This window comes from Suncus etruscus, chromosome 6 (assembly GCF_024139225.1).
Source record: "Suncus etruscus isolate mSunEtr1 chromosome 6, mSunEtr1.pri.cur, whole genome shotgun sequence".
NCBI lineage: Eukaryota > Metazoa > Chordata > Mammalia > Eulipotyphla > Soricidae > Suncus > Suncus etruscus.
The window spans coordinates 53,330,679-53,355,583 of NC_064853.1; the positions used below are offsets into that span (position 1 = coordinate 53,330,679).

At 50.7% G+C, this 24,905-nt stretch overlaps 3 protein-coding genes across 3 annotated transcripts; 1 reads left to right on the forward strand and 2 right to left on the reverse strand.

Annotated features, from left to right (window-relative positions):
• The first annotated feature begins 465 nt into the window (after nucleotides 1–465).
• On the forward strand, nucleotides 466–5,229 carry GALE (UDP-galactose-4-epimerase). Its single transcript, XM_049774924.1, has 11 exons — nucleotides 466–536; nucleotides 1,850–2,054; nucleotides 2,362–2,477; nucleotides 2,559–2,672; nucleotides 3,499–3,675; nucleotides 3,882–3,995; nucleotides 4,073–4,139; nucleotides 4,220–4,305; nucleotides 4,410–4,487; nucleotides 4,632–4,746; nucleotides 4,852–5,229. Exons 2-11 carry the CDS (start codon nucleotides 1,934–1,936, stop codon nucleotides 4,908–4,910), a joined length of 1,047 nt encoding a protein of 348 aa, XP_049630881.1. The 5' UTR covers nucleotides 466–536; nucleotides 1,850–1,933; the 3' UTR covers nucleotides 4,911–5,229.
• Nucleotides 5,230–5,289: 60 nt separating this feature from the next.
• LYPLA2 (lysophospholipase 2) lies at nucleotides 5,290–9,252 on the reverse strand. The gene is made up of 10 exons (XM_049775031.1): nucleotides 9,137–9,252; nucleotides 7,841–7,944; nucleotides 7,693–7,724; nucleotides 7,503–7,568; nucleotides 7,030–7,077; nucleotides 6,873–6,943; nucleotides 6,672–6,745; nucleotides 6,494–6,595; nucleotides 6,222–6,395; nucleotides 5,290–6,147 (listed from the first exon to the last, which is right to left on the reverse strand). The coding sequence occupies exons 2-10, from the start codon at nucleotides 7,916–7,918 to the stop codon at nucleotides 6,097–6,099; spliced, it is 696 nt and encodes a 231-aa protein (XP_049630988.1). The 5' UTR covers nucleotides 7,919–7,944; nucleotides 9,137–9,252; the 3' UTR covers nucleotides 5,290–6,096.
• A 3,072-nt stretch (nucleotides 9,253–12,324) lies between these two features.
• PITHD1 (PITH domain containing 1) lies at nucleotides 12,325–23,259 on the reverse strand. Its single transcript, XM_049775210.1, has 6 exons — nucleotides 23,001–23,259; nucleotides 22,249–22,292; nucleotides 21,389–21,466; nucleotides 15,265–15,369; nucleotides 14,512–14,620; nucleotides 12,325–13,235 (listed from the first exon to the last, which is right to left on the reverse strand). Exons 1-6 carry the CDS (start codon nucleotides 23,196–23,198, stop codon nucleotides 13,134–13,136), a joined length of 636 nt encoding a protein of 211 aa, XP_049631167.1. The 5' UTR covers nucleotides 23,199–23,259; the 3' UTR covers nucleotides 12,325–13,133.
• Nucleotides 23,260–24,905: the final 1,646 nt, after the last annotated feature.

Genomic DNA, 24,905 nt, shown 5'->3' on the forward strand with positions numbered 1-24,905 from the left:
CTTTCTTTCTTTCACTTTTTTATGTTTGGGTCACAGCCAGCGGTGCTCAGGGATTACTTTCAGCTCTGTGCTCAGAAATCGCTCCTGGCAGGCTCAGGGGACCATATGGGAGTCCAGGCATCAAACCTGGGCCCATCCTAGGTCGGCCACGTGCAAAGCAAACGCCCTGCTATTGGATTTTGGGGTTTAAATAGATTAAGATTGGAAAACTCTCAGTAAGCGCAAAACGCTTGCTGGGAGCTTCGAAGAGCCCTACGGACCCGGCTTGCTAACGTAAGTTAGCCCCGGGCATGGTTACAGGGACAGAGACCTAAGACCCAACCTCCGTCGGTCGGCCAGGACGTGAACCACCCTTTGGGCCCGCACCGCGCAAGCGCCGTGAAGCCGCTGCGCGTTTGAGCCTCCCCGCGCCCCGTAGTGACACGTTCCCGAGGGGCGTGGAGGGGGCGGGCAGGCGGACGGGCTCTTAAAGGGGCCCAGGCGTGGGGCGCGGGAGGCGGCGCCGCTGGATGCAGCGCGGGCTTGGCTGTCTGCAGCAGCAGCAGGTTCGCGCGGTGAAGAAGGGCAGGGCGGGTTCTCGGGGGCTCGGGGTGTCCGCGGATGAAGAGGGAGAGTCTGGGGGCCCAGACCGCGTGCTGGGCATCGTCCCCTTGGCTTCCACCTCTACTCCCGCGGCTGGGGCGGCCGGGTTCATTCATTCCCGCTTGCGTCCGAGTCCCTTCGACCCTGTGCCCACGCACAGCTCGAGGAGCACCGCCCTAGGCCGGACGGTCCGCCCAGGGCTAACCCGGCCTCGCTAGCTTCCTGTCCTTTTGCGATCGCTATGCTAGCATCCGCACTGAGAGCTCGCTGGAGCACCGCGGGGTTGGGCGGGGGGCGATTGGAATCCGGAGCTGAATCCGGCGGGAAGCCGTGGAGAGGGAGGGCCGCATGCCTGCCGAGCCGGATCCGAACCCTGCCCACCACCTCTCTGTAGCTGTGCAATCTCCGGCAAAGAAAGGATCTGTCTTGCCTGCAAATAGCACCTGCCTCCGCGGGATGTTGGAGGAATTCAGGAAAATAATGCAAAAGTGCCCACTTTGGTACCAGGCACGCAGCGGGCGCCCAGTGCAATGGGTTAGAACTGGATAAGCCCAGAAGGGAAAGGCCACTCCAAATGAAAGGCCTCTGTGTCGGGCTTCCCTCCTCTTGCTCTCCCCCTCTACCCGTAGAGTTTGTTCAGGGCGGAGGTGCACACCTGGCAGTGGAATTGAGGCCAAGGCCACGTCTACAAGGCTGGCCCAGTGCTGCCGAGAGTGGGGCGGGATCCTCAGCTCCAAGCCAGGATGACCCATCGGAGCCTAGCCAGCCTGTCTGCCCTGAGGTGGAGACCCACTATTGGATTGCCAAGATTGGCTCAGTCCTCCTGGCAAAGAACCCCACCCTGAGCCCTCTGGTGTATTTCCTGCTTCCTTCCAGCTAATCTTGGGGACTGCCTGATGCAGGTTAGTCTTTGTAGAGGAGCCCAGCTCCACTGAGTGGGGCAGAGGGACTGGACGTCCTGAACTGAACCCCTTCCTGGGCTCCTCAAGTCCCCAGACCTGCTTTCCTGTCTCTGTCCAGTACCCACACCCCACACTTCTGTTAAGTATGAAACCTCTCCCCATCCTTAGGTCCATCTAGAAAACCTGTGCCATGTGGCAGTTTTAGTCACCTCACTTCACCCACACACCTCCATCTGTTGTTTGTACAGTTCCCAGAACCCATTCCTGCGGTGCAAACTAAAGCCAAGAGAAACTAAGTGGACCCCAAACTTAAGGCTCCAAACTGAAGGTTCTTCGACCTTGGCTGACTCCAGCCCCCTTTTTACCAGGTCACACTACTGAAGCCATCTAGTAAAAAGAGCCCCGAGTAGGTCTTGTGGCAGTCTCTGAGACTGTCCTGAGCCAGGTCCATGGCAGAGAAGGTGCTGGTAACAGGTGGGGCTGGCTACATCGGCAGCCACACGGTGCTGGAGTTGCTGGAAGCGGGCTACTCACCTGTGGTCATCGACAACTTCCACAATGCCATCCGCGGTGAGCACAGACGGGAATATGTTTTTGTTTTTTGTTTTGTTTTGTTTTGTTTTTGGGCCACACCCTGTGACGCTCAGGGGTTACTCCTGGCTATGCGCTCAGAAGTTGCTCCTGGCTTCTTGGGGGACCATATGGGACGCCGGGGATCGAACCGCGGTCCGTCCTAGGCTAGCGCAGGCAAGGCAGGCACCTTACCTCCAGCGCCACCACCCGGCCCACAGGCGGGAATATGGATGAAAGGAAAACCCTCAGAACCTAGGGCCCACCCCACCCTCTGTGATGCTGATGGCCTCTGTGTGCTCCACAGGAAGAGGTGCCTTGCCCGAGAGCCTCCGTAGGATTCAGGAGCTGACAGGCCGCTCTGTGGAGTTTGAGGAGATGGACATCTTGGATCAGGCAGCCCTGCATCATCTCTTCCAGAAGGTGAGGGGTTGGCAGGCAGCGGAACTCTCTTGAGGACCTAGACCTGTCAAGCTCCCTCTGAGCCCCACTTTGCCCTTACAGCACAGCTTCATGGCCGTCATCCACTTTGCGGGGCTCAAGGCTGTGGGAGAGTCAGTGCAGAAGCCACTGGATTATTACCGAGTTAACCTGATAGGGACCATCCAGCTCCTGGAGGTGAGACTTGGGGCAAGGACACAGACACTGGGAAGGCCTCCAGTGGGCAATGCCAAACAGAGAAGAACTACAAAGGGGCTGGGGAGGTGGCTCAAAGGGCTAGTGTGCTTTTGCTTAACATGCACAGCCTGGTGGTGCTCAGGGACTACTTCCTGCTCTGCTGACAGTGCTTACGGATCACATGCAGTACAGAGGATCGAATCTGGGTCTTCTGCATGTAAAACAGGGGTCTCAAACTCAATTTACCTGGGGGCCGCAGAAGGCAAAGTCGGGGTGAGGCAGGGCCACAGAAGGGATTTCGCTTACCGAATATTCGCAATAAAAAATCGCATTAGTAAGAAAAAAAATCGCATTAAACATTTGCATACCCCAAACGGAACTGCTTGGGATATGCAAATGTTTAATGCCATTTTTTCTTACTAATGCGATTTTTATTGTGATTATTTGGTAAGCGAATAATCGCAAATACTGCGATATTTGAAGGCCGGCCACGGGCCACAAAATGCTGTATGGAGGGCCACGAGTTTGAGACCCCTGTTATAAAATATGTACTCCAGCCTGCTGAAGTGTGTGTGTGTGTGTGTGTGTGTGACATCCCTGGCTTCCCAGTTGTGTGTGTGTCTGTGTGTGTCCAGGGATCTAACCTAGAGTCTCATACATGCAAAACATTTACCACTGAGCCACATCCCTGGTTTCCCAGTTGTATCATCTTGAATGTCTCCTTGCCATTCAGCTTTAGTCTCCTCATTTGTTAATGGGTGTGCTCAGGCCTCAGCCACACCCACCTGTGGGTTAACTGTAGACTAACATCTCCCTCTTTGACCAGATCATGAAGGCCCATGGGGTGAAGAACCTGGTATTTAGCAGCTCTGCCACCGTCTATGGAAACCCCCAGTATCTGCCCCTGGATGAGGCTCACCCCACAGGAGGCTGCACCAACCCCTATGGCAAATCTAAGTTCTTCATAGAGGAAATGATCCGAGATCTGTGCCAGGCAGACCAGGTGAGACCCAGCCCTGACTTGTTAACATGTGAGTCTGAGAGTGGGATGTCATGGAGATAATGAGGGTACTGTGTGTTGGGGACTTGTCCCTATCACAACATTGCCTGGCTAGGTAAGAGACTGATGAGTGGTGGGAGGGGGAGGCCTCTGGATTCTTCTGGAAAATACAGTCTGCAACCTGCTTCCACCCCACCCTGTCCCAACAGGCCTGGAATGCAGTTCTGCTGAGGTATTTCAACCCCATTGGCGCCCATGCTTCAGGCTGCATTGGGGAGGACCCCCAAGGCATCCCCAACAACCTCATGCCCTATGTATCCCAGGTAAGGGAGAAGGGGGTAGCTGAGGGGTATAGCCAGTGCTGAGGGTCTGGGAGGAGCTGACCTCATCTCTATACCAGGTGGCAATCGGACGACGGGAGGTGCTGAATGTCTTTGGCAATGACTATAACACAGAGGATGGCACAGGTGAGCCCAGGAATGGGGACCCAGAGGGAAACTGGGGGCCAATTACTGAGCCTGTCACCCAAACCTGGCCTCTGCCACAGGAGTCCGGGACTATATCCATGTTGTAGATCTGGCAAAGGGACACATAGCAGCCTTGAAGAAACTGAAGGAGCAGTGTGGCTGCCGGGTACGATGAAGGGAAGTGGGGATAAGGGGATGATGGAGTCCTGGGCAAATGCAGTATAGAGGGTAGATAGCCCTTCCCCAATCCAATTCTCCTCTCTTGGACAGATCTACAACCTGGGTACAGGGACAGGCTATTCCGTGCTTCAGATGGTCCAGGCCATGGAGAAGGCCTCCGGGAAGAAGGTGAGTTGCCAGTCCCGCCCTCTTGCTCCCTTGGCAGTAGTGAGCTGGCTTGCAGGGAGTGGGGGTGGGAACAGAAAGTGCAACCCTCCCTTAATGAGATTCATGGTGGCTGTCAGTCAAGTCCTGACCACCCATCTCTTGCAGATACCATACAAGGTGGTGGCACGGCGAGAAGGTGATGTGGCTGCTTGTTACGCCAACCCCAGCCTGGCTCGAGAGGAGCTGGGCTGGACCGCAGCCTTAGGGCTGGATAGGATGTGTAAGTGCTGGCCTTCACCCTTGGCAGAGGGTTTAGGATGGGGATGCCCAGGTGGAGGGGTTCCACATCGCAGTGTGGCTGATACCCCACTTGGGCCTCTTGAAGGTGAGGACCTGTGGCGATGGCAGCAGCAGAATCCTTCAGGTTTTGGTGCACAGGCCTGAGGCCTCACTCCGACCAGGGACCGATCAGAAGAGAAAAACTGTTTGCTCTTCAGCCTCTGGCAAGAAAACTGGGACAACAGAGCCTCCCCTACCTCAAACCCTAGCAGGGTTTGCTGCATCCATCAAGCCTCAGGCCACTAGCTTCGTGGTCAGGAATTAGAGGTCTCTCACTCTTCCAGTGTCATCAAACCCACCCATTGGGACTACCAAAACAAAGCAAGTCAGGAAGGCAGAGCCCTGGGAGGAAAGCCCCTCCTTGTGGGCACTAATATATATGGCTATGACGGAGCTTTCTCCCATATTTAAGTAAAAAGGTTTTCGTACACTAAGCAGTCTGAGATGGTCACTACTCCTGGAACAAAATTAGTCAGTCCTGAGATTGAAGCAACTTCTTTAATTTTTATCGGAATCCAGGACACAACGAGAAAAACACCCAAAACCACATGAAGACAGAAGACAAGACATAACTCCCCCCACACTGCCCCGGGCCCTAGAGTGGGGACAAGGTGGGAATGAGATAGCTGGGGACACCTGGAGCCTCAGTCCAACCCTGCAGGCGCCAGGCCTGCAGGGAAGGAAGGTAACGGGGAGGCAGGGCCCAGCCCCCAAGTTGGGAAAAACGGCTGAAGGAAGGCTCCCTCCAAGGACTCTGCCCCTGACCACCACTCCCTCCAGGGCAGGCAGCCCACAGCAGCAAGGGGGCCCGGGCCACAGACACATTCATGATTGAGAAGCAGCTGGAGTGGAGATAGGAGACACACACAATACTTGGGCAGAATCAGGTAGGGTGGGTAGTAGGTGGGGCCTAGAAGGGCCCCATGGGCCAAACCCTGAGGTCACAGGAGGGGGCCCAAACTGGGGCTAGTGAGTGAGGTCCTGAGTGAGTGGGTCAGCGGCTGGGCCCCTTTCTCCCGCTGCCTACAGCCCCTCCAATACTGCTGCCGGGGGGCCCACCTCCAGGGAAATGGGGTAAGAAAGCGGCCCACCGCTGGCTGCAGAGAGCCAGGTGGTTGAGGTCAGGAAGGAAGGCCTGGCCGGGCTCGTCCCGCCTGCCCCAGAGGCCTGTGGGAAGAGAACAGGTCAGGGAGGATGGGGACAGGGGCTTGACCGGCTCAGATCCAAGATGGTGCTGCGCGTGTTGGGTCCCCTGTGAACTGGGGACAGCGCTGGGGACCAGCGAGTCTGGTTAAACGGGAGGCAGCAGCTTCTCAAGAAACTCCTTCACTGCTGCCATCTCCTAGGGAAAAAGCAGGGGCTGTGAGCAGCTCCTGGAGGATAGAGCTGGAGGGGATGAGGGACCTTACCACTAACCTGAGGACAGGAGCTGTGCATGACACCTGGGTAGGTCTTGAATTGGACCCTGGCAGGGGTAACAATGGACCGGAGCTTCTCAGCTGTCAGGGCCCCAAACCGTACAGGAACCATGGGGTCCATTTCCCCATGGCATTGAAGAATGGCCAGGTCCTTGGCACTGCCATTGGCTGCCTATGGGCCAGAGAGGACTCAGGACCATGCCGGTGCTTTGGGACCAGCGCCGGGCCATAAGGAGACTCAAAAGTTGGCAGGGTCTTGGATTCACTCACCTGGGGGAAGGCCCGGTGCAGGGGCAGCCAACAGCTAAGAGCCACTATGCCAGCCAGAGGGTGGGGACAGGTAAGAGCTGTGTAGAGGGACAGGGCCCCACCCTAGAGGAAGGAGTGAATGAAGTTATGAGGGTACAGCGCACCTGCACACCACCACCCCTACAGTCTCACTCCTCACCTGTGAAAAGCCTCCCAAGACAATGCGGTTGGCAGGAATCCCATTCTTCATCTCGTGTTCAATCAAGGCCCTGACTGAGGGAAAGGGTATCATTGGAATGGGGGCTGTCCACTGGAGGGGTCCAGGGAAGGGAACCAGACAGCGGGACTGGCCAGTGCTTTGGAGGTGGGTAAGGAAGCTGGGGTAGGGCTGAGGCCTTACTGTTCTCTGCTGCCTTCTTGATGCCAGCTTCATCCTCTGGGGCATCTGGACTGAGCCCCATCAGGTCAAACCTGGCGGAATAGTCATTGGCAACCACTGGAAGACCCCAGCCAACCTGCCGTAGCCCCTCATCTCTTCCTAGCCTCCCCCAGCTCACCAGGAGGGCATCACCATCTTCATGTTGAGTGTCACAGGGATTCGAGGCCTGGAGGGGGAGACGGGACAGCTTACTCAGAAGGCAGGAAGGCAAAGGAGATGCCAGGGAGGGGTTAAGCATCCCTTAGAGGGCCCCTCCCAGCAGGTCAGGCCTGTGTTTGGGTGTTGCCGAGCAACCTGCCACCTGGGGCTGGAGTCTGTGCTTGGGGCATCAGCAGTATTGGTAGAGAAGCCCAATCAGCACTCTGGCCGCAGCTCCTGCTAGATCGGTGAGTACTTGGGGAAGGGGCCAGGGTGGCTCCAAGTATGGAGGGGCTAATGATGAACCCCATTCCTGGGGCCCCACAAGAGTGCAGGATAAAAGGATACTGACAACTGTCCTAGACCTAAGCCCCAGGAAGCAGCTGGCAGAAGCGCCCAGGTCTGGGACCATAGAAATACCCCTCCCCCCAGCTGATCCCCAAGAACACTCACGCATGGGGACAGATGTATTTGACATGAGGAAGCCGGATGGCGGAGAGGGCGTCAGCCCAGCTGTGCCTGTCAGGGAAGGGAGAAAAGGCACCGCTGTGGAAAGGAAGAAGGAAAGATCCGGCCTCTCTGTACTCCCCACTGGGCCCCACTGTTCTCCCCTCTCCTTACCACACCCAAACCCAGCACTCACCCCGTGTCTCCAAGTCCGTGTAGAAAAATAACCTGGAAGAGGACCAGTCACCAATCAGCACTCCGTCCCTGTCCTCCCACTGCTGGCCACGGCTCCTGCCTCCCCACTGCCGCTGTCCCACCAGCTCTGGCTTCCCGAGGGTGCTTACCGCAGCCGTTTCCCGCTCAGCTCCAGACACAGTGGCAGCATCGGTGAGCAGGGGCACAGACATGGTGTTACCGCACATACACCGCAAGGCTCCAAGGCTGGGGCCTGTGTGAGCCCCCCAGAGCAGACAAGAGCAACATCAGGCCCGTCTCGGGACTCAGAATGAGAAACCCAGAGCCCTCCAAGCTTCCGCCCCACTCCAGCACCCCAGGTCCGTCCTGTCACAGAGAAGGCAGAAAGAAGTCTTGACCTGGTCCAGAGCAGATCTGATACATCCCTACTATGCCTTGCTCAGCCCTGGCCACACACAGCCTGCCCCCACATGTGGGTAGATGCTGAGGGACCCCTGCTGCCTCCCCTCACCTACCACTCAGCCAGCAGCCACTCTTCCAGAGTCCGATTACCCCCTCTCCTCCGGAGTCCGGGGTGCCTCCGCCCCAAGTCCCAGCCTACTGGCAAATGACAGGGACAGTGGTGCCCTGAAATCTGCTCCAGCCCCTCCTTCCGCCCCCACACATACACACTTGCTCCAACTCCCGCCCACCCAGGCCCTAGAAGTCACGGGGACTCCCCTTGGCCACCCACACCCCAACTGCCACCCCATACCCACCCTGAAAGGCTTGACCTGTTGCTGTTGCTGCTTGCTACCTATGACGGGGTCCCCCAACCCCTAGTTTAATCCCACTATCAGAGCTCCCAAAGGCACTAAGGACAGTCATCCGACTAGATCCCCCCAAAGCATCAGCTCCCCAAGCCCCCTCCGCAAGCTTCCTTGCAGACTCCAGGTGCCCACCCACCCTCGTGGAGAAGCCCACCCTATGAGGACTCCCGAAGGCCCCCCTCCTTTGCATCGCTGGACCCTCCGCTGCTCGGACCCTGAGGTCCCTGTCCCCTCGGAGCAGCGCCCCTCCGGAGCTCAACTAGGACCCCCCACTTTTCCCTCCTTTGGGAGTGATGATGCCCGCTCGGAGGCGAGCCTGGGCCTCTCGCCCAGCAAGAACTTGCCCCATGATTGGGGGGGACCCCACTGCCTAGAGCGGGAGCGTCTCCAAGGCCCAGGGGGTCGCGCTCCAGCCCACAAAGGGACGTTCCAGCGGATGAGAGACTCTAGGGGTGGATACAGGGGAACGCCGCTTCGAATGTGGGGGCCCCACCCGAGCCTTCTCCGCACCGGCCACCCTCCCCGCCCCCACCGCAACGGGGGGGCCCTCTCCGCCTCCCCGCCTCCGGGCTGGGCTCGGGGTCCCCTCGGCCCCACCCACGCCCCCCCGGCCCGCGGGCCTCGGCCCCCGGCTACCTCCACTCCCCGGGCGTTCCGAGACCTCGCGGCGAGTCCCCCTCCGGCTCCCGCACACAGACACGCACACTCGCCCCTCGGCCGCCCCCGCCGGAAGTTCCGCTCGAGTCCCGGGAAGCCAGCCATCGCGCCGCCGGAAGTGGCCCGGACGGCTCGCGCGGAACCCGGAAGCGGGCGTCCCGGCCGTCCCGCCCGAAAGGCCATGTTGAGCGTCCCGGAAGCCCCGGGTGCCCGGATGGCCCAGATGTCCCGGATGCCACACACCGGTCTGAGAGCACCTGGGCCCTCCTCACGCCACTTGGGGCCCCACTTTCTCTTCATTCAGGGTCTTGGGTAGAGAGCCCCACACTTCTCGACTCCTTTTCCCTTTCCTCCCTCTTCCCCTTCCCTTCCTTTCTCTTCTTTTCTCCCCACTCTTCTCATGCCCTCTTCTCTCCCTTCTCCTCCTCTTCCTTCTCCTTTCTCCCCTCCCTTCCTATTTTCTTCCTACTTCCTCTTCCCTCCTCTTCTCTCCTCTCCCTCTCTTCTTTACTCTTCCCCCTCATTTCCTCTTCTCTCCTTTCATCTCACAAATAATTAAAAAGAAAAAGAAATGTCTTGGGTAGCCACCGCCACAGGCTTGCTTTCGTACCTTCTTCCAGAACCGTGGCCTTAATGGAATAAGCAAGCCCTGGAATCTGAAGTGACCCTGAGAGACCATCTGTTTTGTTTTGCTTTTTTTCTAATCTCCATTTAAAGATAGGGCACAGCCGGAGACTCCAGGAGGGGATGTACATAAACAGCAATCTCCGGATTACTCTCTTAATGTGGCCTCTGCACCTGCTTTTCTGAACTCTTTAATGGTGATAATAACCACCCTGCCTCCTTCACAGCTTTCCTGTGAGGCCTAAATGAGGGCGAATGGAGAGGCTTTATACGCTGTAAAACCAGTGTGAGGCCTTGATGATTCTCTAAAGGACCCTGGGAAAATAAGTCATTAAGGATGGCTGGACAAAAAGGCATGGACCGTGTATACCTTAGCGCTGCACTGGAAAAGCAATGGCTGGCGGACAAATAGGATGCAAAATACCACAATTCTGGATGCTTAGAAGAAAAGGGCTTCTTCCATCAACACTGAGATCATCCATTGCTCCCGTGCACCTCATGCACCGAAGTGGAAATAGGGCTCAGACTTTACAGAAAGACCCATCAGGGAGGCAAACAAAGGAGCACGTCTGAGAAAACATGGGCATTCACAAACAGGAAATGCATAAAGCTCATCCCCCATCATTTAGGGCTCATTCTCCCAGCTTAACCTTAACAGCAAACAAAGTACTTTACCCAGGTCAAGATCAAGATCAGAAAGAGCACTTGCATGAGGTCAACCCAGGTTCAATCTCGGGCACCACATATGGTCCTCTAGGAGTGATCCCTAAGCATCAAGTATGACCCAAAAACAAACCCCCCAGATCTCATACAGAGTGGGGGCTGGAGCAATAGTACAGCCTTGTATCCAGCTAATCCAGGTAGTATCCCTGGCATCCCGTATAGTCCAAGCCTACCAGGAATGATCCCTAAGTGCAGAGCCTGATTACTGCTGGATCTCCAAAAACAAAAAAAAATCACACAAAAACCAATCAAATTCACACACACACACACACACACACAAAACAAACCCAAACACCAGAGTTCTTGGGCCCAGAGGATACAGCAAACCAAACATTAAGAACTTGATACCAGAAGAGATTGATGTGAGTGAACAAATGATGAGAGGACCATGCCTCTGCCCATCTCCCACCAGAATGCCTTCATATTACTAATAGAAGAATGCATTTCAGGCTGCATTTAGAAATCTAGAGGCCCTACTAAAACCTACTAAGGTAAGGTATTTGCCTTGCATGTGGCCAACCCAGGACAGACCGATTCCCGAATTCCACATGGTCTCCTGAGCCTGCCAGCAGTGATTTCTGAGCACAGAGCCAGAAGTAACACCTGAGAGCCAGGTGTGGCCCCCAAACAAACAAAAAAGCATATTTTCCTAATAATAGTGTGGATTGGTTTCTCAGGAATTTTCAAAAGAATCAGATTTGTGAAGGAATCAGAACACTCAAATTTCTGAGTCATCAAGGAAACACCCACTGCACACATTTCATATCTCTCCTGTTACCGAAAGGCCACCCCTCCTCAGGACCCGAGACGAATCCCTGATTGATGAAGGACTAAAAAGTGAAGATAATGTTTGAACAAGTGTGTGCTTTTAAAATTGTGATTGAGAGACCAGAGCGATAGCACAGCAGTAGGGCATTTGCCTTGCATACGGCCAACCCAAAACAGACCTGGGTTCGGTTTCAAGCATCCCATATGGTCCCCCAAACCTGCCAGGAGTGATTTCTGAGCAAAGAGCCAAGAGTAGCTCCTGAAAGCTGCCAGGTGTGACCTCAAAACAAACAAAAAAAATTTTTTATTGATTAGTATTTGTTAAAACAAAAAGAACTAGACCCAATCCTAGTTTTTATTATGAGTTGTTCCTATTTTCTGCATGGAAGAGAATAATGTCCATCTCAAATGACCTCTTTTTAAATATATGTCTCCAATTACAGAATTGACTGACACAATTTTTTTTTTTTTTTTTTTGGTTTTTGGGCCACACCCGGTGACGCTCAGGGGTTACTCCTGGCTATGCGCTCAGAAGTCGCTCCTGGCTTGGGGGACCATATGGGACGCCGGGGGATCGAACCGCGGTCCGTCTCCTAGGCTAGCGCAGGTAAGGCAGGCACCTTACCTCGAGCACCACCGCCCGGCCCCTGACTGACACAATTTAATCTCAAACTTCAGGTCCATTTTCAGACCACATGTGTTACTCATTTACTTTCTTCATTCTCATTCTTATAGAATGAGATGTATAATGTTGAGTGTCTTTGTTTTTTGACAGCGCATCTCCATTTTTATAAATGTCATTTCACAATTACTTCTTGAGAAATGGAACATGGGTTTTAAACCTCACCTTCCTCTTTACGAAATGTGGGTGGATGTAGGAGTGTTTTTAACCTACTATGTAGAATTAAGCTTGACCTTTCCTGGAAAAACTGATCTTGTGATATTAATTGTTGCTCTTATCCTCAACCTAGTCGAAAACAACAAAACACTTCACAGCTCCATACAGTTCCCAGTAAAAGTTTTACCAGATATTACCAAATAATATACAAACATTAAGTCTGGCAAGGATTTATTAAGAAGCTTATTAATCACAGTGAATAAAAAGCCATGAACAGAAGAAATGAGATCTCCAAATTCTATCAGTTTTTAACACTCGTTAGAAGCTAATAAACATTAAGAATATTCCAAGAGGAATCTTATAAATCCCAATCTTACCTCAACCAGGCTATCCACAATATTCTTCCCAGATTGCTTACCCAAACAGTAGAAAAAAATCTCCCAACCTATTAAAAGTCATCAGGATATTCCTGTCCTTTGAGCTTTAACCATTGGACACTTGTGCACAACAGACAGAGCCATGGTGGATAATTTGACAAGAATACTGAATGATGACAGGAAGAAGGAGCAAGCAGGGACAAGAAATCTCAAGGTGAAGACCCTCTTGATAACTAATACAAACAAGTTTGAGAAGGCTTGAGAAAAGTTTACTGCAACCCAATAAGTTTCCATTTTAAAAAAAACAAGTCATAAGAAATCCTGCCATAAAGCAACATGACACTTGGGATCTCATGGCACTGACTGGGACCGACAGGCATTACTCATGACTGCCATGTGCTGACCAGCCAAGACCCAATTTCTGCAGAACCTAAGAGAACCACAATGGTCCTCTCAAGCTACACAACCTTCCCCAATGGTGTGAACTCTTCAGTAGGCCAGGCTTCTGTAGCAAGCCTCCAAAGACAAAGCTGGACAGAGGCTGAGGCAGCTATCTCTTGCTCTGGAGCCCCATTTCTTTGTTCTTCTCAGCATGTTGTCATACATCTTCATTGATAAGCCCCTCAGGGGGAGCTTTAGTCAGTCTTTAGGAAATGAAGTGTGTCTGTGGGGTGACCTGATGGACCTTGTGGTCTGTTGGATTAGCTGATGCTTCATAATTGCAGATGGTGACCTCATGTCGGCGAAGCTGCAAGAAAATCGAAAAAGCTATGATGGGTCCAGAGTGATAGCACAGTGGGTAGGGTATTTGCCTTGTAGTGTATATGGCTGACCCGGGTTTGATCCCTGACATCCCATATGGTTCCCCGAGCCTTTTGGAGTGATTTCTGAGCCCAGAGGCACACTGAGCGCTGCCAAGTGTGGCCCAACACCAAGAATAAAAACAAAAAAAAAAAGCTGACCATTTCCCAGATCACACATACTGGAATAGTCAATATTCAGGTTCATTTTTAGACAAAATAGCTGTACTGAAAGAAATTTATTTGGAAAAGTGTTAGGGTTGAGACAGGATTCTTCAGAATAAAAAAAGCCTCTTCTGATACGTTTTATTCATCCCCCCACTATGGAAGTACCATGAGAACAGAACTTCACTGGTTTGTCATCCTGTTTCTAAAGCCTGAAATAAGCCATGTTCTCAAAAATGTTAAATGAAGGAAAGTTTCGTTTATTCGTCTTGAAGTAACACCTGGTGTGGTGCTCAGTGGCTACACCTATGTTCAGAGGCTGCTCTGACATTCAGTACAGAAGATTGAATCCCAGCACCTGCATGCAAAGCATGTAAACTAGCTCTTTGAACGATCTATCTTCCCAGTTCCCACAAGTTTTAAACTGAAAATAATTAGCTCCAGAGAGTTAGCAGAGGGCAAAGACAGAGATTTAGCAAAGGATAAGCCTTGCAATTGGCTGATCCCAGTTATTCCCCAAAACCGGATGCAGTACCTGTAAACACTAAAAATAATCCCTGAACACTATCAGGTATGGTCCAAATTAAAAAAAAAAACAGTAAGTAAAAAAAGTATCGCATTATTGTTTCAACCCCCTTTAAAATACTTATAGGTCAAATGAGATCATTTAGTGTTGAATTCAGGAAAAATAATACACAGATCAGGAGAAATCAATTCCTTGCTTTTGCTCTCATTCTTTTCCTTAAATTTTTATCACTATAGTATGCAACGAGACACACACACACACACACACACACACACACACACACACACACGCAAATGGAAAAGCGAAATTTCTTTTTTTTTTTTTTTTTAGTTTTTGGGTCACACCCGGCGGTGCTCAGGGGTTACTCCTGGCTGTCTGCTCAGAAATAGCTCCTGGCAGGCACGGGGGACCATATGGGACACCGGGATTCGAACCAACCACCTTGGGTCCTGGAACGGCTGCTTGCAAGGCAAACGCCGCTGTGCTATCTCTCCGGGCCCGGAAAAGCGAAATTTCTAACAACCACTTCTTACCTCAGTCCATTCTCCTCTGAGGCCAATATAAAAGATTTTTGTAGTATCTGCTCCAAAGTTCTTTGAAATATGAATTGAGAGGTGATAGACATTTGAAAAACGAGAAATTCTAGAGGATGAAAAAAGTGTGGAGAGAAGACATATGTTAGAATTCAATGAGTATCTCACCACCATGTCAAAAATAATTTTTGCTCCAATTTCTAGAACTCCCAGGCAAATGTTTACTGAGAACATCCTGGGTTCTTATCTCATTCTTTGAACAAGCAATTAATTCTGTGAATATTTATCAAGCATCTGCCAGAATCTGCCCAAGTTGGAACCAAAAACTAACTCAATAAGGCTTCTGCCCTCAAGAAGCAGGAATGATAAATGTTCTATCACTAAAACCAAGTCACTCATCCTTAGAAAAAAAAAACTAGTGAAGAAATAAGGTGGGCACATTTAACTTGGCCTGCTGTAAGCCTACTATACCAAAAGGTATAGTGAAAACCTTTCCTCAGACCACCAGAGGCATTCATTCAGATCTGCTGAATGCTTATAAGTCTTTAATTTACCCTGAATCTATGCCATTGACAAAGACAAGAATCAAGCCTCCTCCGATGTTTTAACTTGTGTCTAATGCTAAGAAAACAGGAGATAGGCCAAAAATAAATTGCAAGCCTGTTACACTCTAATGCATATCTACTGATTGCGAATGAAAAAGTGCCAGATGTTCCTCAGGAGAACAGGTAAGAGTGGAGGCCCAGTTCTTACTTCGTAGCATACTCTAATTCTCCTGTAAGATCCCTGTTCAGACTGAAGGTCTGATCTGGCTCCCTGTCAGTATCATCAAAGGACATCTGTGGAATGTTCTTGTACCTGAGAAAGGGAAAAATATACTGTGTTAGGTTCCAGTTTTTTAAAACGTCCCAGTAACTCAGTTCTATCAAGAGGGAGATCAAATTTTGGAAATGGCAATTTACTGCCATGTAAACACACATCTTTAATCAAATGGGTGGGTTAAAATCACATGAGAAGCAATACGAAAGGGATGGGTCAAACTAGGTCATTTGCAGCACATAACAAAGGAAGCAACTCAGCACATTAAGACCAAATTGAGGACACTAAAATATAAAATTAAGTTGGTAGAAACATAATGAAAAGTTAAAAGATCAGGTAACAAACAATCAAATATATTTTGCATTCAAAAATAAAATTACCTTATAAATGGAATCACTTTTTTTTTTTTTTTTTTTTTTTTTTTTTTTTTTTTTTTTTTTTTGTGGTTTTTGGGTCACACCCGGCAGTGCTCAGGGGTTGCTCCTGGCTCCATGCTCAGTAATTGCTCCTGGCAGGCACGGGGGACCATATGGGATGCCGGGATTCGAACCGATGACCTTCTGCATGAAAGGCAAACGCCTTACCTTCATGCTATCTCTCCGGCCCCTTAAATGGAATCACTTTTTGCTTTTCTTCTTTTTGGGCCACAGTCGGTGGCACTCAAAGGTTACGCCTGGTAGGTATGGGGAACCATATGGGATTCTGGGGATCGAACCCAGGTTGGCCCCATGTAAGGGATATGCCCTACCCACTGTGCTATCACTCTGATCCCAATTTTATAATTCCTTTTTATTTTTGGTCCACATCAGCAATGCTCAGGGTTAACTCCTGGCTCTACACTCAGGAATTATACCTGGGAGTGCTTGAGGGACCTTATGGGGTGGCAGGAAGCGAAACTGGACTGGCCATATGCAAGGCAAACATCCTACCTGCTGTTCTACTGCTCCAGCCCAAATTTTACTTATTATTTGTTTTTTCTTATCCTTACTTGTCTTATCTTTTCAGAGTAAGGGAAAGGAAAGAAAAAGGTAAAAGAAAGATATGGATTCAAGGGAGAACATGGATTCTCTGGAGTTTTGTTTTTTTTTTACCATTCTTTAAAAATATATAGGGGCCGGGAAGGTGGCGCTAGAGGTAAGGTGTCTGCCTTGCAAGCACTATCGTACGCGGTTCGATCCCCCGGCCCCCCGGCGTCCCATATGGTCCCCAGGAGCGATTTCTGAGCGCATAGCCAGGAGTAACCCCTGAGCATCAAACGGGTGTGGCCCAAAAACAAAAAAATATATTTTTTTTTTCTTTTTTTGAAAAGAGCACAAAAAACTTAAGAGATTGGGAAGTCAGGCCAGAAAAATAGCACAGCAGGTAGGACATTTGCCTTGCATGTGGCTAACCCAGGACCAACCTGGGTTCAATTCCAGCATCCCACATGGTTCCCCAAGACAGGAGAGATTCTTGAGAGCTGAGCCAACAGTAACCCCTTAGCACTGCCTGGTTGTGGCCCAAAAAACAGAGATTTGGAAAGTCAAAATTGCTAGTGAGGAAAAATTATTTCAAAGGAAAAAATCTGAAATAACCATCTGGGAATAGCTAAGTTACCTTCTCTGTAGCCCTACCTCACTATCTCTAGGCTATTTTAAGACATCCACACAGGAGGCGCCCAGATACCAGTTGCAGCCAAATGCATGTAATTTAAGAAGGCAAATGTTTGCTTCAAAGGATTTCTATTAATGATGCACGAAAGAAAAATAATAATGGTGAACATTTATGAGCAGCATTATGAGAGGCAGTGTAGCACTCTAGTTAAAAGCTATCTCTGAAGTCAAACTTCTTATGTTTAAAGTCTGGCCCTGTCAATTATCAGATGTGCCTCAATTTCCTTATCTCCAAATCAGGGGCAATGATAATATACATCTTATACATTTGATGTGGTTAAATTGAATCAGTATTAAAAAGCACAGAGATGGGGCCAGAGAGATAGCACAGAGGACGGCTGTTTGCCTTAGCATGCTGCCGTTCCAGGATGGACAGTGGTTTGAATCCATGCATCCCATATGGACCCTCATGGCTGCCAGGAGCAATTTCTGAGCACAGAGCCAGGAGTAACCCCTGAATGCTGCTGGGTGTGACCCAAAAAACAAAAAATAAAATAAAAAGCACAGACGTTAAAAAATACTTTAAGGGCCGGGCGGTGGCGCTAAAGGTAAGGTGCCTGCCTTACCTGCGCTAGCCTAGGACGGACCGCGGTTCGATCCCCCGGCGTCCCATATGGTCCCCCAAGCCAGGAGCGACTTCTGAGCGCATAGCCAGGAGTAACCCCTGAGCGTCACCGGGTGTGGCCCAAAAACCAAAAAAAAAAAAAAAAAAAAAAAAAATACTTTAATACTGAAAAACATAAAAAAGTCAGGGAAAATGATACAATGAATTGCTTTGGGGGGATGGGTCATGCCCAGTGGTGCTCAGGGGTTACTCCTGGTTCTGCACTCAGAAATTACTCCTGGTAGGCTCGGGGACCATATGGGATGCTGAGGACTGAACCCAGGTTGGCTACATGAAGGCAAACTGTGCTATTACTCCAGACCTGACTTATACTGTATATATATATAAGGCACTTGCAAGGCAAACGCCCAACTGCTGTCTTATCTCTCTGGCCACTTGCCTTATATTTTTATTCTACTTTAATAATCCATATTTTGTCAATTTTGTCTATCCTTTCCACATTTATGTAAATGGTTAAAATTTTATTTTATTTATTTATTTATTTTTTGGTTTTTGGGTCACACCCGGCGGTGCTCAGGGGTTACTCCTGGCTGTCTGCTCAGAAATAGCTCCCGGCAGGCACGGGGGACCATATGGGACACCGGGATTCGAACCAACCACCTTTGGTCCTGGATTGGCTGCTTGCAAGGCAAACACCGCTGTGCTATCTCTCCGGGCCCAAAATTTTATTTTTATTCCTGTTTTTGAACAACAGCAGACTAGAACAGAGATCAAACCTAGTGTGCAAGGCTTCTGCTTCAGTCCTCTGAGCCATCTCTCTAGCAATATGATATTTATTTATTTATTTATTTGCATTACTAGGAATCAAACCAAGGTTTAAATTAAGCTTCACACAGGCAGGCAAGTGCCTTATGATTGAGCCATATTCCTAGAATTTGGTGGTTGGTATTTCAGCAATACAAAACATATTTCAAATCTATCAGTCTATATTTTGAAAAAGGGCTTTAGTGTGTGTGTGTATGTGTGTGTGTTGGTATTTCAGCAATACAAAACATATTTCAAATCTATCAGTCTATATTTTGAAAAAGGGCTTTTGTGTGTGTGTGTGTGTGTGTGTGTGTGTGTGTGTGTGGTTTTTGGGTCACACCTGGCAGTGCTCAGGGGTTATTCGTGTGTGTGTGTGTGTGTGTGTGTGTGTGTGTGGTTTTTGGGTCACACCTGGCAGTGCTCAGGGGTTATTCCTGGCTCCAGGCTCAGAAATTGCTCAAGCACAGGGGACCTATGGGGCGCCGGGATTCGAACCAATGACCTCCTGCATGAAAAGCAAACGCTTTACCTCCATACTATCTCTCCGGCCCCAGAAATAGGGCTTCTTAAGTATCTCAGTGAGTTGTTTTTTGGACATGTCAATGACAGCCCTGTAGGCAGTTATTTTTTTCCTTCTCAATCATATACAAAATAAATGGTTTATTTCATATTCAGTGACATCTTGGGTTTAATAAAGCAAAATATGTATGATTTCAATATCGCTGACAAAATTCTTAGAAACACTTTTTTTTTGGGGGGGGTGAGGGTCACACCCGGCAGTGCTCAAGGGTTACTTCTGGCTCTGCACTCAGAAATCACCCTTGGCAGGCACAGGGGACCATATGGGACACTGTGATTCGAACCACCATCCTTCTGCATGCAAGGCAAACGACCTACCTACATGGTATCTCTCCGGCTCCAAAATTCTTGAAAACTCTTAACTTTAAATAAAAAGACATAATGGTCTTCAAATCACATCAATGATACAACATTTTTGTTCTGTCACTGCAAGTATTTTCATCCCTTATCAATTCAGTGGTGTGAATGGTATAACACAGTGTTTCTCAACCTTTTTGTGCAAAGGCACTTTTTCATGAAAAAAAATCACGAGACACACCACCATTAGAAAATGTTAAAAAATTTAGGGGCCGGGAAGGTGGTGCTAGAGGTAAAGTGTCTGCCTTGCAAGTGCTAGTGTAGGACGGACAGCGGTTCGATCCCCCAGCGTCCCATATGGTCCCCCCAAGCCAGGGGTGATTTCTGAATGCATAGCCAGGAATAACCCCTGAGGGTCAAATGGGTGTGGCCCAAAAACCAAAAAAAAAAAAGAAAGAAAAAGAAAATGAAAATGTTAAAAAATTTAACTTTGTGTCTATATTGACTATATATAAAGCAATTCTCTTGAATAGTAATCAAATAAACACAAAGAAATTATTTTATAATTATTTTATTATAAAATAATCTAATGATTGGTCTACTTGTGAGCCGAAGACACATGTTACGAATGAAACTGGAATTTTTCCCACGGCACACCAGACAATATCTCACGAAACACTAGCTGAAAAATGCTGGCAGAGCCTTGCTAACTAAAGGCAGAGCAAACTCAGATGGAGGGAGTTCAGATTAACAAAACAAACGCACAAATAATATACAGAAACACACATATTACAACTGTATAAAACAGCAAGGGGTAAATTTTGTTTTTGTTTTGTGTTGGGGCCACACCCGACAACGCTCACGGGTTACTCCTGGCTCAGCTCAGAAATCACTTCTGGCAGTCTCAGTTTGGAAATATATGGAATGCTGGGAATCAAACTTCAGTCTATCCTGGGTTGACCTTATGCAAGGCAAACGCCCTACGGCTATGCATCACTCTGGCCCCAGCAAGGGCCAGATGTTAACCCCAGGAATAGAATTCATAATGATCATTTGTGATCTGTAGCTGGGTTATCAAGAAAACTGAAGTGGGGCTGGAGAGATAGCATGGAGGCAAGGCATTTGCCTTGCATGCAGAAGGACGGTGGTTCGAATCCTGGCATCCCGTATGGTCCCCCGAACCTGCCAGGAACAATTTCTGAGCGTAGAGCCAGGAGTAACCCCTGAGCGCTGGCAGGTGTGACCCCCCCCCCAAAAAAAAAGAAAACTGAAGTCATCAACATTTGACATTTAGAGGATACCATTAAGATGCCATATGAGAGCTCCTCTTAGTTCCTTCTAGAGTCTCTGAAACTGCAAGGTAAGAAAGAAAAAAAAAAAAAAGATGCCATATGAGGGCCGGAGCTCTGCGGTGGCACAGAGCCCAGTGCTAGTCTAGGATAGACTGCAGTTCCATCCCCTGGCATCCCATATGGTGCCCCAAGTCAGGAGCGATTTCTGAGCGCATAGCCAGGAGTAAGCCCTGAGCATCACCGGGTGTGGCCCAAAATACTAAAAAAAAAAAAAAAAAAGATAAAAAAAGATGCCATATTATTTAAAAAAGAGAAGTGCGGCTAGTGCTAAAGATGGTAATCATTTTTGTTTTGGGGTCACACCGGCAGTGCTCAGGGGTTATCCCTGGCTCTGCGCTCAGAAATTGCTTCTGGCAAGCTCGGGGAACCATATGAAATGCTGGGGGAATCAAACCTGGGTCCATCCTGGGTCGGCTGTGTGCAAGGAAAACACCCTACCACTGTGTTATTACTCCGGCCCCCTAAAAGATGGCCATCTTAAAACAACACAGAACAGACCAAGATTTTGGGGGGTGAAGTGGGAGGAGACATTCGGGGAATTCAGGGTCTACTTTGGCTCTGCATTAGGAATCACTCACTCCTTGGCAGAGCTCATATGCAGTGCTGGGGATCAAACCCACTTGGTTGAGTACAGGTCCCTACCCTCTGTCCAATGGCTCCTGCTCCAGATCAAGATAAATTTTTAAAGGAAAGTGGTGAGGAAGGGCATTTACACAAACAAAAATTATATTATTATAGTATAAACTGATACCTGAGATATGAAAGATAACCAAAAGTTATTGAAGGCATAAGGCCTTGCCACTTACAGTCTCATCTCAGAGGGGTGCGAGTCATCGTCCTCTCCCATTATAACGATGCCTTTGAGCTTGACATTGCCTGTAAATCTGCCAGAATGCAAAGAAGATGGTCAACCTGGGTTGCAATGTCTATTTAGTTTTAATGCTGGGTAAGATCCCTCTCCTTTCTGGAATTTTTACTCATCTCTCAGATTTGCACTTGGTTTTTTGTTTTGTCTTTGGAGGGGATATACACTCAGTGGTGCTCAAAGATTACTCCTGGCTCTGTGTTCAGGAATCACTCCTGGCAATCTCGGGGTCCTGGGATGCCAGGGATTGAACCCAAGTCACTGTGTACAAGGCAAACATTCTACCTATTGTACTCTGCATTTGATGTTTTTTCTTTATTTTTCCCTTGCTTTTTTGGTTCTATCAGATGGTAACTCAGGGCTTACTTCTGGAGAGGAGAGGGAGGGAAATTTATCCAGGTCAATACTATCTTCCCAAGCACTGGAATTCTATAGTTCTAAGAAATTCACTATGACATAGCAAGTTATCTTTTAACAAAGACACCCTCCCACCTCCAGTTTGCACCAAGAAAGGGATGATACTTTTTCTTTTTGGTTTTGGGTCACACCCGATTGGGGGTGTGTGTGTGTACTCAGGGGTAACTTCTGGTGGATCATATGGGATGCTGAGGATTTAACCCGGGCCCACTATGTGGAAAGCAAACGCCCTACCTACTGTGCTATCACTCCAGCACCTAGGATACCCTTTTCATCAAACCAAGCACCACTGACTTCCGGAAACAACTAACGAAGGAGGGATACCTAATAAGTCAACAGGACACAGCCTACTGAACCAGAGGCAAGCACCAAGGAGATACTTACGGAATATTAAACAGGAGCTCTTCATCTGCATCACTTTCAACGAACTGGAGGGGAGGTGGGGAAGCAGGAAGAGGAGAGAACAGACATTTTGCTGAGAGACTACAATTTCCGCCTCTTGCATTGACCTGTCCTAGGCCTGGAGTATAATGCAGCCAACCGCCCCCCCCATCCCAGCTTCCCAGGGTGTTTAAATTAATGACCACACACACCCTCCAATCTGAGGGTTCTTAATGGGCAGCCACGACGGCCTTCCCAGACTCGCCTTGTTAAAGGGTGCGCCCAGCTCTGTCCTGGGAGCCCTCGGCTTGTTTTTATTTATTTTTTTCTTGGCGGGTGGGGATCACACCCAACTATGCCAGGGGTTCATTCCTGGAGGGGCTTAGGGATCATACTGGGGTGCTGGCAGCCGTGTGGGGCGGTGTGCAATCTGCCCAGCCCTCACCCTCCGCTCGCGTGTCAAATGGCTCCACTCAGAGGCCCGAATGCCAAGCAGGCAGCGCCGCCCTGGACTCGGTTCTGATGAGGTGAGCTGACCAGGGCACCGGGGCAGCGCTGGGGAACATGCCACGCCGTGCCATGCCGTGTCATGCCGTGCCATGCCGTGTCATGCCGTGTCATGCCGTGCCATGCCTCCCCGCTCTCTCCCCGCAGACCAAGAAGGCAAAGCCCCCGTTCGCACTGGGGGAAGAAGCCGCGGGCGCGGCTGGAGTCCCTTCCCCGAGACGGAGCCCGGGCCGGGCCCGAGGGCGCACCTTGGAGCGGTCGGCCCGCTCGTCCCAGGGCTTGAAGACGCCGCGGCCGCTGCCCTCGCGGCTCTCGTTGAGGCACTGCAGCCGCTCCAGGTCCACGCGCAGGTACAGCCCGTAGGCCAGGCCGCGCTGCTCGGGCGGCTCCTCCCGCTCGGCCGCGCAGCGACAGCCGCCCCCGCCGTGGCTGTGGCCGTGCGACATGGCGCCGCCGCCCGAAGCCCGAAGCCCGAAGCCCGACACCCTCGGCCCGGCCGCCCGCCGCCCGCCGCACCGCACCGCACCGCGCCGCCGCCGCCAAGCGCCGCCGCCCGCGTCGTAAAAGGCGCCCCGGGAGCGCGCGTGCGCAGAGACGGCCGGGGCGGGGCCGCTCAGGGAGGACGGGCGGGGCGCGCTCGGACTTGCGCTCGGGCTTGGACTCGGCCGCGGCCGCCGTCGGACGCGTCGCCCGGACTCAGCGGAGCGAAGGGAGCGAGCTCCGGCTCCGAGGCCACGCGCGGCAGTGCGGAGTGGGCGGAGGGCGACGTAGCCGCTGCTCGCGCTGCACGCCCGGGCGCTTGCGCTCCCCAACCAACTTCTGCGACCTGTTTGAAAACTCGCGCGCGCTCGCTCTCATCTCTCCCTTCTGTCTGTCTCTTTCCTCCCCCTCCTCCCTCCTCTCTTTTCTCCTTTCTCCCTCCTCTGTCTCCTTCTCTCCCTCCTCTCTCCTTTTCTGTCTCTCTGTCTCCCTGTCTCTCTGTCTTTTTCTCCCCCTCCCCCAGTATGGTCCCCTGACCTGCCTGCCCGGATTTCTGAGCACTGACCCAAGAGTAACCCTGAGCGCCTCCGGGTGTGGCCCCCAAACAAAGCAAACCCAACTCGCTCCCGGCGGGCTCGGGGACCATATGGGATGCCAGATACGGGACTGGGTGAGCCGCGTGCCAGGCAAACGCCCTACCCGCCAGGCCGTATCGCTCCGGCCTCGACATTTTTATCTTTTATGTGTTGGTTTTGGTTGGGCGCTCGGGGCACCCTACAGATGCCTGAGATCGAACCCGGGTCGGCCGTGTGCAAGGCCTGAAGGTGCCCTGGGGCCCAAATGGGATGTTGGCGACGGAACCCGGTTCGGCTGCCTTGCACTGGTGGTACCATCGCTCCAGCCCCCGCAAAACCACTTTCTTCACTTTGGTGTAAGAGGGCCGGAGCAAAGCATTTTTGGAGACTAGTTCTAGGTCTGCTGCTGACGGTGTGACACTCTGAGAAAGACCTCCTCCCACCCTGAGATGTTTGTATTTTCTTCCTGCACGTTCTTCTTGGCCTCGGACCCGGCCAAGCCTTTGATCCCCAGCATCCTATCTGGACCGACAAGAGTAATTCCTGAGTGCAGAACCTGGAGGAAGCCCTAAGCACCGCTGTGTGTGCACCCCGAGAAAGAGGAAAGAAAAGAGAGAAGGGAAGGGAGGGAGGGGACAGGAGCGATAGCTCAGCGGTAGCGTGTTTGCCTTGCATGCCCAGGACGAACGATTTGATCCCCCGCATTATATGGTCCCCGAGCCCGCCAGAAGCGATTTCGGTGCGCTGAGCCATGAGTCAACGCAGGAGAGCTGCTGGGTATGGCCCAACTCCCTCAACCAAAAAAAAAGAGGAAGGAAAAGAGTGTGCAGATACAAGTTTTTCTAGAGGGAAGAAATCCATCTAGAGAGCAAAAATGCTGTTGGTTTTTTTTTTTTTTTTGGGCAGTACAGGGAATCAAACACAGTATCTCATACATGCAAGGCACACATTCTACTACTGAACTACATTCCCTGTTAACGTTTCTAACGTTTCTTGGGGGCTCTCCAGTGGTGTTAGGGGCCACTAGTGCTATTCAGGAGGCTGTGTGGTATGGTGCGTGGGTCTACAAGCTCTGCATGCCAGAATGCACTTCAGCCC

Bases quoted from the DNA above. Each gene is read 5' to 3' on its own strand.
- GALE (XM_049774924.1), top strand. From the start codon at position 1,934: ATGGCAGAGAAGGTGCTGGTAACAGGTGGGGCTGGCTACATCGGCAGC. The intron at 4,140-4,219 runs GTGAGCCCAGGA...CCTCTGCCACAG, and splicing joins TAACACAGAGGATGGCACAG to GAGTCCGGGACTATATCCAT. The intron at 4,306-4,409 runs GTACGATGAAGG...TCTCTTGGACAG, and splicing joins AGGAGCAGTGTGGCTGCCGG to ATCTACAACCTGGGTACAGG.
- LYPLA2 (XM_049775031.1), bottom strand. From the start codon at position 7,918: ATGTGCGGTAACACCATGTCTGTGCCCCTGCTCACCGATGCTGCCACT. The intron at 7,569-7,692 runs GTGAGTGCTGGG...CTTCCCTGACAG, and splicing joins CACGGACTTGGAGACACGGG to GCACAGCTGGGCTGACGCCC. The intron at 6,746-6,872 runs GTAAGGCCTCAG...CCTTTCCCTCAG, and splicing joins CAAGAAGGCAGCAGAGAACA to TCAGGGCCTTGATTGAACAC.
- PITHD1 (XM_049775210.1), bottom strand. From the start codon at position 23,198: ATGTCGCACGGCCACAGCCACGGCGGGGGCGGCTGTCGCTGCGCGGCC. The intron at 21,467-22,248 runs GTAAGTATCTCC...GCATTCTGGCAG, and splicing joins GAGCTCCTGTTTAATATTCC to ATTTACAGGCAATGTCAAGC. The intron at 14,621-15,264 runs GTAAGAACTGGG...TTCATCCTCTAG, and splicing joins GAATTAGAGTATGCTACGAA to AATTTCTCGTTTTTCAAATG.